Here is a 12,176-nt window from a genome sequence, read left to right on the forward strand (position 1 = left end):
ATGTATGATAGGCTTAAAACTGTTTGAGAGTGGGATTCACATGAAAAGAAAAAAAAAATTCTTTCTCTAGGTTTATTTTGGTCTTGATTTGATGATGTTATTTAAAGTGCATGCACATCCAAAAGGATATGTGCTTTGCATTATGAAATATTAAGGCAATTGATATGAAGTCATCAGCCTCTATATACAAGTGGACTTAGTTGTGAAGATACTTTACATGCAAACTTTTGTTTGATTATGCTTGGATAAATGATTAAGCAAGAATATAATTTCTTGGCAAGTATAATTTACATATTTAGCATATTAATAAATTAACATAAAAGGTACTAGTGTTGTAGTGTGTGTGGCATTTTTTGTTGTTTGTTATTTTGAAACCATATTTCTGATTTTTTTTTTTTTTTAACTATATCATTTATTTTTAATGTTAGTAATTTTTCAGTGAAGTGAAAAGTTACTTCACTGAGAAGTGAGGATTAGGTTTTTTACATGGAGAATAGTGAAGTGTGTGGAATATGTTACTGTAATGTTTATTTGAATTTTTCTCACTAAATTGTAAACCTGTTATATGTTAATACTGGTGAGTAGGTGGTTGGATAATCTAGAAACGATGCTTTAGAGACCAAACAAAACATGGAACATTTTTCAGTCCAGGCATGCAATAAGTAATGCTGTGGTGGTAGCTTCATAATCTGTGATGAAATTCATCTACCACCTAAAGACATTCAGTCATTGATATCCCAATGGGATTTGAACCTATGGCATGCTGGTTGGAGAGCAGAGGTGCTATTACCAGGCATGGCTTGAGAAAATAGTAGAAGCCAGGCCAGTAATGATAGGTCTTCTTGGAGGTCTACTACACCTACTGGTTGAGTAAACCTCCAGCAGTATTTATTCTATGGAGGTTTGTTAGTATAATAGTTTTAAGAATTATCAGTGCATTTTTAAATCATATCCTTCTGATTATGTCTTGTAATTAAAAAAAAAAAGTTACTTGGTAAATAATGCTTCTTAAAGCATTTTAATATATTTATTCTGCTATTTATTTTTTTAGCTATTTAATAGTTTTATATATTATGTCTTGTACATACTCAACAAATGTTTGACACTAATATTTTCCCTTTCTTTTATTACAGTATAGTCCATATGGAACACCGATGGTAAAAAAATAGTGCACAAATATCTAATTCTTCTTTTCATATAATTTGTGTGCCTTTTATACCAAGTGTGTGCTAGCACTAAAAATCAAATTTCCCATGACTTTATATTTGTTTTACTATCAAAAGTTTGTAAAGATGTGCTTTCTTTTATTTCATTTTTATTAATTTATAGAAAACAGAAAAAAAGAACATTATAAGTGCTAGCATTTAACATCTGTGCCTTAACTAGCAGAAGTATTATCAGTTTAATTAATTAGTACTAATGGTATTGTATGGAGAATGAAAGAAGGAATAATGTGAAGGATGATGCTTCATATTAATGAAATATTAATATATATATATATATATAATAAATTTAGTTTAATTCTTTATCCAAGTGTGAGCAAACAAAGTTTGCACCTGAAAGTATCTTCAAGACCGAGGTAAGGTTGTACTACCTTACCCCAGTCTTGAAGATACTTTCAGGTGCAAACTTTGTTTGCTCACACTTGGATAAAGGATTAAACTAAATTTATTATAGTCTAACCAAGTGAAAAATAAACTTTCAAAAAAAAAAAATATATATATATATATAATGAAAATATCCTAGTTTATGTATGAGGTACAGGTGAAATTTTGTAATTTAATTATTTATGATTCATATTTGTTCAGAGATAAATCCTAAAGATATAATTCTTATAGCTGACTAAACTTAATAACTACGTATGTTTTCATGAAATGAGATGTATTCAGATTATCAGCATATAGCTTACATCCTATAAATCGCATGTCTAAATATAAGTATAAAACTAATTACAAAGCTAAAATCATTTTGCAAACTTAAAAACTTAAATATCAGCTATTTAGGAATAATGGTCGTTGTTTTACAGAAAATTAAATCATTTGGTGGCTAAAGTAGCACAGTGCACCTGATTGTGTGCAGTGTTCAGTAGTTGAGCTAGATAAATGCATGAATCATGCTTTTATTTTACAGTTGCATATTTTAACCCCAGTTAGGATCTGAGTGGTCTGTTTGTTGTTTTAAGTATGCAGTATTCTTTTTTATGTTCCCCCATACATATTCGCGTAGTGGCCTGTTTTGGTCAAATAGTTTGGCTTCATATAAATATGATAATAGGACATCAATCCTGCATGAAGAAAAACAGCAGTGTGGTATTTTCCCTAGAGGGTGTGATGTTTTATCAGCAGTAGTGTATTTTGAGTTTCCATGGTGTTCTAATCATCAGCACTGACCTGTCAACTGGATAGAATGCAAATTTTATATTGTGCTTTGTCATTTCTCCTTCTTTTACAATTTTTCTGGAGAACCTATGCAACTTTTCAAAATAATTCAGTTTGTTGGTGAAAGAATAGTCTTTGTGACACACACACACATGAAGGGCTCTATTTTAAAAACTTCAGTGATTTTTGTTTAAGTACACATTTTGTGTACTTAATAGGAAGCACTTTGAGTCAAGATGGTCGTTCAAAAACCGACGTTAAATACCGAATTGCTAAGGCAACCATGGCCCTACAGAAGTTAAAACCATTGTGGGAAGATAACAGAATAGCAATCACAACCAGACTAAGACTAATTGACACCTTGGTGAATTCTGTCCTCTTGTATGGTTGTGAGGCCTGGACTTTATTGAAGGAGGATGAGAGGAGACTCCTATCTTTCGAAATGAAAACTTACAGAAGACTTTTGAGAATTCCCTATACTGCTCACGAAACCAATGAAAATGTCCGAAAACTGATTGATACAATAGATGGTAGAAAAAGGGAAAATATTCTGACAGTCATCAGAAGAAGACAGATGAAATGGTTCGGACATGTGGAGAGGGCTAATGGCATTCCAAAGTAAACACTAGAAGGAATTGTTCCGGGATCAAGGGTTAGGGGCTGACCTCGATTAAAATGGACCGACAACATCAAAAAATGGATAAATTCCTCCCTTTCTCAACTGACATCAAGAACGAGAGATCGAGACGACTGGAGGATGCTAGCAAAGAATATCACCTACCAGCCATGAATGACCCAACGGTTCATTTAGGACTATGGGAGAAGAAGACACATTTTGTAGTTAGTTAATTTTACAGTTTTTAAGAAATGTAGTTTTTTAATTAAATTGAACTACAAATGCACTTGACAGAGAAGATAAAATGAGATATTTTGGAGGAACTTTGTTCCAGGAGGTGAAAGAGGAATGGAATTTCTAATCTGCTAGTGTATGAATAGGGCACTGGAAATTCAGTGGACACATTGCTGAAGTTGTAAAAGGTTATCTAAAATTTGCTGCCATATTGAAAAGGATGGGTACTGACAAGTACGGATAACAAGGTGACAATTCCACTGTATACTGACTAATGTATCATTGGATTTATAGGCTCTCAGGACTGGAATGTTGGATACAAGGACAGATTAAGGAAATTTACTCTGCAGAGCTATGCAAATAGGAGAAAAGCTGATGTGGTAAAACTGTACAAGATTCATGTGAACACAGAGGAGAAAAGGGGAATTTTTTTTTTGCATGAGTGATGAATGTTTCAATGTGGAATGATATGTACTGTTGTCTGTAGGAGTTAGTCTCTCATGATGAGTCTTCTGATTCCAGAGACTTGTCCCAAACCATTACTGTGGCAAATTGCAATTTGTTTCTGAATGCTTAAAATCATAAATAGTATAAGGTATTTTGATATGTGATCAAAATATATTTGTTTTGTTCTTTGCCACAGGGGCTCTAACAGATAGAAAAACAGAATGCAGAAAAATTAGTCATGTTTAATGACTACTGTATTTGCTATATCTCAAAAAAATTAATTTTAGTAAATACAATATATATTAAGGTTTGGAAATGGTTAGTATCTGTTTTTATTCCCATAAATGTGATAGAATGTACCAAATAAAAAGAATTTATAAATGTAATTTTAAAAAACATACAGACTTCAAATACTGACTCATTCTTCCATTTAAGTGTGTCTAGAGTCATGAAGCTGTGGATTTTCATCTGATTTCAACTAAAATCATTCTTCCATATCATTTAATGAGCTGTCTTTATTTTTCTTCAAAATGTTTTTATGTGATCAGTATTAACTTCAGTATCAATATATAACTGAGTTTTATATTTGAAATGATTTGTAAAATATTTAATTTAATATTTTTTAAATTTTCATTTTAATGGGATACGTGTGATATTCACAGGCACATGAATGCTGTGATTTTTTATATTTTTTGAATACTTTGTTTTGTAGTTTTTTTTCACAAGTGTGGCACCATAAAATGTATCTTGCCAATGTAGTACTATTAAAAATTGATGTACAGGCATACCCCAGTCACATGACACGTTAAATTCCAGTCATATACAAATCAGTGCCTTTTTATTTTATTTTTTCCCCATTTAGATGCATGTAATGGTTTAATAATGTTTTTAAGCAGCTATGCATGTACATAAAGCATTTATTTATATCAGATACACAAACAAAAAATTTTGAATAATTTTTGCAAACAAAAGTTATTCTTGAATAGTCTGCTTAAGAGAACATACCATTCAATTTGGTCATCAATCTACACCATTAAAAGTTTTTCTGTTTTGGCAGTAAAATTGTCACAGTTATGGAAAACTTTGGTATTTACTAGTATAGTACTTTTTGCGCCTCTGTAGTAGCTCAGTTGGTTTTGACATTGCCCTTTGATTGGAAAGACCTGGATTGGAATCTTGTCTGTGACATGAGAGGTCTTTGTCTGCGCTTTTCAGTAAAAAGGTGAATTAGCCAGTCTCATATGGAGGTGAAGTTTTTTTTTTTTTTCTCAGAAACATATCTACAGACATAGAATATGACTGATATTAGAGCAGCTATTAGATGGCAGATATTAGAGCCTCACCATCTTATCTTTCTACTGCACATTATGGATTTCAAGTTGAGATCGATAATAGTCAACCTCTTGGATGAAGAAGACACTTGATAGAACAGGACAGCACTTTTCACTTCACTGAGAACTTTGTATTTGTTTTTAACAAAGATAAAGTAAGTTTAGTCTGCAGCCTATCTTGGTGTTCAATACCATCATTACTAAATTAATCTTAGCATGTAATGTAACAGCCTTATGTTTCTTCTTTTCACCAGAAGCAATAGCACCATTTGAATTTTCAATAGCATACTTTGAATTTAAAGACACTTTATTCTTCAATACTTTTCAATTATGACCAAATGCCTATTTATACAACAATAAAATAACGTTTAAAAGTCACAGCAACACACGCGGAGAAAGAGAGAGATGTAGTGAACAATGATCATAAACAAGCAGTTCATGTAAACTGCCCATCAACTGATTCACAGGAGTGTCATTGTTGCTAAAACTATTGTATGAGCGAATGTAGTGCTGTATAAATGGGCATTGGTCATAATTGAAAAGTATTGAAGAGTAAAGTGTCTTATGGTTGGGGTATTACTGTACATAATTTTTATATAATCGTTCAACAAAGAATCTATTTAAGAGATACTTAATTTAATTTCTTTGAAGAGTCATCTACTTCAGGACTGCTGATGCACTTCTTATCTGTGATTCTCAGACTGTAAAAACGTTATGAATATATTTGAAGTTTATACAAGGAAACATATAAAACTGGGTTTTAATTGGTTGGAGATTTGTACAGAGATGTAGCCTGCTAGTTTTGCCAACATGACTGTTTGCTTCTTCTGGGCACACGAAAAAACACAGCTTAAAACAGAACAGAAACAAGCTAAAGTATCAGGTTAAAACATAACCAAATGCTAATTATTATCAAAATTCAAATGAAATGTTACACCAAATGCATGAAGTGTGTATGTTAGCAGTCATTGTTATAAAGGCGCGTTCTATAATTGGCTGCAAAGTTGAACTCTGATGTGTTGAGTGATCTTATGAGAATTTTCCAGATGTCACCAAGGATCATCCCTTGGTTTCTGTTAAGGCTGCCTCTTGAACGGATCACTACTGCAGCCTCTTTGATGTTGCGGGTGTGAAAATGGCATAGTGCTTTATCCCATTCAATATTGTGATTAGTATTAGAAAAATAGAGAGCTAAACTGGAATTGTCTTCCCTGTCGCTGTTACCGTCTCCAATGTGTTCTTTTTGTCTTATCTCTAAACTTCTAGAAGTTTGTCATATGTAATGTAAACTGCAAGAGCAAGGAATGTTGTATAATCCAGGATGTTTACAGAAAGCAATCTTGTCCTTGTGACCGTAACAAGTTGAAAACTGTCTTAATTGGTTTGAATACTACTCGGATCTCGTGAAGTCTTTGCAGTTTTGCAATTTTTTGTGAAACTATGCCAGCAAAAAGAATGGAAATGGATATCCTAGTGAGTTTCTTGGGTTTGCTGTTGGGAGGGGTTGGAGAAAAAGAATCTTTTTTTTTAACAAATTTTTCGGATAACCATTGTTAAAGTTTGGAAGATGAAATCTAATTCATCTGTTAAAACTTTGTCTTATGATTCAAACTGCCCTGTTTTTCAGCATATATGTATAGTACTGAACTTTTGTGAAATATGGTGGGATGAAGAAAAATGTAGGTAACTTGCAGTAAACCTTTAGATCAATATTGCCATCTGTTTGTTTTGTGATTAATGCATCTAGAAATGGTAATTTTCCTTCCCTTTTGTGTTGTAAGGTTAACTTGGTTTTTTGATGAAACGAGTTTATTGAAGTTAGGAAATCAAATAGTTCTGCTTCACTATGTTTCCATATGATGAAAATATTATCATATCTCCACCATACGGATGGTTTTGTATCCATATGTGACAAGATAACTTTTTCAAACTTTTCCATAAATAAGTCCACACATGGAGGACCATTGCAAAACCTGATAGCTGTTTATAGATCTTACCATTCCATTTGAAGTAATTTCAATTGAGGCAGTGACTATAAAGTTGAGCAATATTTTGAGGAAATAGATTGTCTATGATGATTATGACTTCATTCAGGACATTTGTAAACAGAGACACTACATCTAGGCTAACAAGAATGTCTGTTCCTGATATTGCGATATTTCTTAGCTTTTCAATAAAATGTTCTGAAAGTCTAGTCTTCTGAAAGCACATATTATGAATATGTGCTTTCAGAAGACTAGCTAAATATTTTGATAGTAAGTAGGGGAATTTATCCCATCCGCTATTGGACGAAGAGGTATTCCGGTTTTATGAACCTTCGGTGAAACTATATAATCGTGGAGTTAATGGATGTAATGACTTCAATTTCTTTTTATGATCTCTCGGCCAATTGTTCATATTACGTAGAAAGCAACACCGAGATCTTAGAGGTATAATCTCTGGTATTTAAAAAAGATGGTAGCGTTTCCTTTGTCTGCCTTGAGGATAATGATTTCTTCGTTTTTCTTTAAATTGGTTAGTGCTCTTTTTTCTCAAGGGGGGAGTGATCTTGTTTGGGGGTCATGAGGATGAGAGGATGATTGCAGTCTTCAACCTCAAATCATTAGCAGCAGGTTCAGGTAAAGAATGGAGTACCTTCTCAATGCTGCACATCATATCTACTTTCGGTATAAACTCTGGAGAGACTGCAAAGTTAAGCTTGTTTAGCTGATACTTGAGCTTGTTTCTGTTCTGTTTTAAGCTGTTTCGGCGTTTTTTTTTTTGTATGTGTGTGTACCCAGACGAAACTAACAGTCACGTTGGTGAAACTAGTAGGCTACATCTCTGTACAAATCTCTGACCAATTAAAACCCAGTTTTATGTTTTTTGTATAATATTCAGTGGTCGAAAATAACATTATCATATTCGAAGTTTGTTGTACTTCATTCTCATGTGTTGCTTAGATGTTAGAGAGGCATAATTCTGGCATTTAAAAATTTAGCACTTAACATTTGAAGCTTTCCTTTTGACTTACATCAAGGAAGTAGTTTTTATTAAATGGGCAAGAACTCATTTAATTACTTGACTTATTTTTTTCTGTATTCAGTTTTCTATATATTTTATGTAAATAAAATTGCTGAAATTCAAAATACTAAAGCATATTTTTATTAATCCTCATTAAACTTTTTATACTGTGTTGTTTCTGTTTACTCATTACGTTCAAAAATACTTTCTTCAGAATGAATTTTGTGAACCATTACATGCATAAAATATGTATTTCATAGCTCAAACTGAACTACTCTTATCACACAAACCATTGCTATTACCGTATTTCCCCAAAAATAAGACCGGGTCTTATATTAATATTTGCTCCAAAAGACGCATTAGGGCTTATTTTCAGGGGGATGTCTTATTTTTTCATGTACAACAATCTACATTTATTCAAATGCAGTCATGTCATCTTCTTCTGGAACATCGTGATATCTCTCTGAATTCCGGCCTGAATTTCTTGCGACTCCATTTCCTGTAGAACCATTGACCCCAATTTCTCATGTCCAGCAATAGAGCTCTCTTTAAATGAGCACTTGTCCATGTAGCCTGCTTGTAGTGCATTGGCAACACAGCTGTCAGTGATTTTATCCCATGAATTCTTCACCCAAGTCACAACCTCTTGCAGGCTAGGCTTCACAAAGTTTCCACTCTGATTTCTCTCCATTCTATTTTCAATGTAGTCATTGATTTCCATGCACAAATGGTCCTTGAATGGCTTGTTTATTGCAATATCAAGAGTCTGGAGATAGACAGTCATTCCTGTGGGAATCATTATTTGATCTATTCTCTCTGCAAGGAAGTTATTGTCTTTAGCACGATGAGTGCTGGCTGAATCCCAGACTAGCAGACCTCTTTGGCCACCTCGCAAAACAAGTGGCAACATTAAATTGACCCACTTCCTTATAACTGCTGTTTGCCAGGCTTTTTCGGTTTCAAGAACATAAATGCCTGAAACACGTTCAATCTTATCTTTCTTGCCCTTAGTGATCATTAGAGGTGGGCTTTCTTTCCATCCAGACAAATTCCCAAAATACAGGTAACACATGCACTTTCATAACCAGTGGAGGGAATGTAGATTGACGAGGCACCCCTCTGATCAATTGTCGTTTGAGATCCTTCGCCCATAAGCACTGCTGTTTCATCCATAGCAATCATGTTGGAGAGTTGGTATTTAGAAAAGTCGATGCAACAGCGTTATCGATCTTCTTAGAGACAGTTCATATTGCTGAAGGAAGCCATCCAGCCAGTGTTGTGATGCTTTGAATTCTTCTGGGGATATTTCTAACTGTGGTGCCATTGCAAGGGCAAATGCTTGAATATCAGCCCTGCACACAACCAAAGCCTTTGCTCTCCTGTCAGCAATCCATTCACAGATGGTGTCTTCCAGCTCAGGAAATAATGGTTGCCGACCTGATCCACACTTGCACTTAGCATTTCCCTCGTCCACCTGTTGACTGAGGTTATCATACTCTGCTATTTTCAGACCATTCGGAGATCCAACTTCTCTTTGCAGAAAGCTGTAAGATTCTTTCCCCAGGAGTCCTCCACGATTCCTTTCTTGTACTCGATGGAATAGGTCTTTCTTTTTGCACTCATCTTGTCTGGGGGGTAAAATATTATTCCCTTTAAATCTACCCTTAAATCAGGTGTTAATTGAAGACTTATGAGAGAGGAGTGGCAATAAAAATGATGACAGTTAAGAATGATAGTCCACACAAAAGCGACGAAAAATTTCAGGCATCAAAATTCAGAAAACGTTTCTTTATTTCACATGAGTGCATTAAGTACGTCCGTTACAACACACAACCGCGTCTGTTCATTATCAAGTGTGCATGTTATTCGTGTGTTGTGTACTCCGATTGGTCATTCGGCAATAAGTCTTGAGTTCATCTGTTTACATAGGCATTTACCTCTCGTCCAAAGGTGCCTGTTTGGGTATTCACAAATACTTAATTATAATTTATATTATTATTCATTTTAAGTATTAATGTCCATAATATTTATTTATATTTAATTATATATTAATATTTTATAATTCAATACGTCCGTCGTGTGATGCAACGGACCTACTAAATGTGTCCGTCTGGCTGACGATCTTAACTAGGGTTATATTACGAGCATCCTGAAAAATCATGCTAAGGCTTATTTTCGGGGAAATACGGTAATAAATTACTAATGTATGGTTATGTTCACTATACTCTTTTTCATGTTATCTTGGAAATAAAAAACATCCTACAGGCGCTGTACCTTTCGAAGGTGGTGGGATATTAGTTCACTGTTACTATGGCAACAGTGAAGCGCGTCGCATTTGTAACTAAGCACATGCGTAGAAAATCTAAAAGCCGTCATTACCCAAATCACACCTACGTGTAACATGATTGCTAATAATATGAAACTGCATGGCCAAGATGACTCATGACTGGGCCTTTGGATTTTCGGGGATTTACTGATAGGCTGTAACAAAGTAGATGTCCTATAGTTTGTTATAAACTGGCTTAAGATAAGCAGTGATTGTTTACATTATGAAGTGAACTTGCTGGTCACAACGCACATTTCCCTACAATAATATATACATAAACTCATTAATTTAATGAGGAAGCTCCTCAACACCACTCAGGCTGTGGTAGTATCATCAGATTCTGCATCTTCACTAAATAAAGATTCAGAGCTGTCATCTACCATGAAACGTTTTCCACCACCTCATCTATCATTCCATCTAGGGGGGGGGGACAATTTTTCTTCAATACCATGGATTATGCAGCTTTTCCTTTCCATATTGTACTCAAATTTTTTGAAATCCTTCCATGACCAGTTTTTCAACATCTGAAATTTTGAAAGTTGTATTTTTCGCTGCAACATGCTCCTTAATTTGTGCCCAGATGAGTTCTGTGGGGTTCACTTCACAATGGTATGGTGGAAGACAACTGTGTCCTTTCTGTTCATTGCTGTCAATACGATATTTATGAAACTGAATCTTGACATTTACTGCTGCTGAATATTGATGTCAATGGTTCTATTTTCACCATATCAGAAGTAAAACTGATTCCTTTTTCCTTCAGCGACTTCTGAATGTCCTTTTAGCATGTAGCCTGAGATTCTGAGATTTTAGTCAGACAGAATGGTAAGGCATGCTGTCCATTACAATAACGCTGTTAGGCTCAATGTTTTGCAAAAACATGTTCGTGAACCAATGTTCACAGTGCTTTCCATCCATTTCCTTATGATAATCACCTTGTGATTTCTGCGCTCATAAAATTTCAATGGACCATGGTACAAATCAGTCTTCGCTGCCGGCGTATGTTATGATTAATACAAGAACCCTTTCCACTCGGTGCTTTCAGGTCTGTCGTTAAGCCCAACAAAAATGCTTGACGAGCACTTTTTACTGTCGTGTCCTGGAGAACTAGTGCAGGTATGACTGGCATTCACCCAGGTTTCGTCTGTATAATAAATTTTTCGTCCCTCACTGCGATATTTCCTGATAGAATACAAATGGTGACACCATAAAATTATATCTTCCCTTTCAAGTAATGCCGATGATTGCTTCCTTGTGTTTTTTTTTTATTTAGTTAGCAACGTCCACGCGATAACGCGTGATCGGCCGTTTGGTGAGAACTCGCATCGCGCGATATCGTTCATTGCCAAGCTGAAAATTGAAATTTCGTGTGGTGGCCAAATTTTTTTTATTTTTTTATTTAGTTAGCGACGTCAACGCGATAATGCGTGATCGACCGTTTGGTGAGAACTCGCATCGCGTGATTGGCAATGAACATGTTAACAACCGGTAAGTAGTTAATGAAATGTGAGGGAGATCATCATTGCTTTCAGCAGTCATTACCTTATATATATATATTGTAGAAAATTCGTTCTTTCGGAAGAAATCGTGCACTTTCTGACGAATTGCTGACTGTAAAGTGGTATTTCAGCGAGCGTGTGTGTAGTCTTACGGCGCTAGGCTTCTTTTTTTTTTTTTCCCGGCTTACGCAGTTGTGCCATCGCGATCAATTCCTTCTTCATGCGGTATACTGCAGTCTTGCTTACACCTGTCAGTTCCGCTATTTGCTTCGCGATATTGCCCATTGTTTCATCAAGATTTCTCGTCCGTAAACTAGCGTAAACATTTAGTATGATGCACTTTTC

At 34.8% G+C, this 12,176-nt stretch overlaps 1 protein-coding gene and 1 long non-coding RNA gene across 2 annotated transcripts in view; both read left to right on the plus strand.

Moving 5' to 3' along the window:
• The window catches only part of LOC150093882 (uncharacterized), a 127,474-nt gene extending 125,976 nt beyond the window's left edge, over positions 1 to 1,498 (plus strand). Inside the window, exon 8 of the mRNA XM_090413126.1 lies at positions 1,134 to 1,498. Within this exon, the coding sequence (XP_090269252.1) occupies positions 1,134 to 1,169 (36 nt within the window). The 3' untranslated portion in view covers positions 1,170 to 1,498. The remainder of the gene's footprint in view (positions 1 to 1,133) is intronic.
• A 178-nt stretch (positions 1,499 to 1,676) lies between these two features.
• LOC150093884 (uncharacterized) lies at positions 1,677 to 8,141 on the plus strand. The gene is made up of 2 exons (XR_016550308.1): positions 1,677 to 7,195; positions 7,242 to 8,141. It is a non-coding gene; the product is annotated as an uncharacterized LOC150093884 (long non-coding RNA).
• Positions 8,142 to 12,176: the final 4,035 nt, after the last annotated feature.

Source organism: Typopeltis vanoorti, chromosome 23, assembly GCF_054136105.1.
Source record: "Typopeltis vanoorti isolate ZY-2024b chromosome 23, IOZ_Tvanoo_1.0, whole genome shotgun sequence".
In the NCBI taxonomy this organism is placed as follows: domain Eukaryota; kingdom Metazoa; phylum Arthropoda; class Arachnida; order Uropygi; family Thelyphonidae; genus Typopeltis; species Typopeltis vanoorti.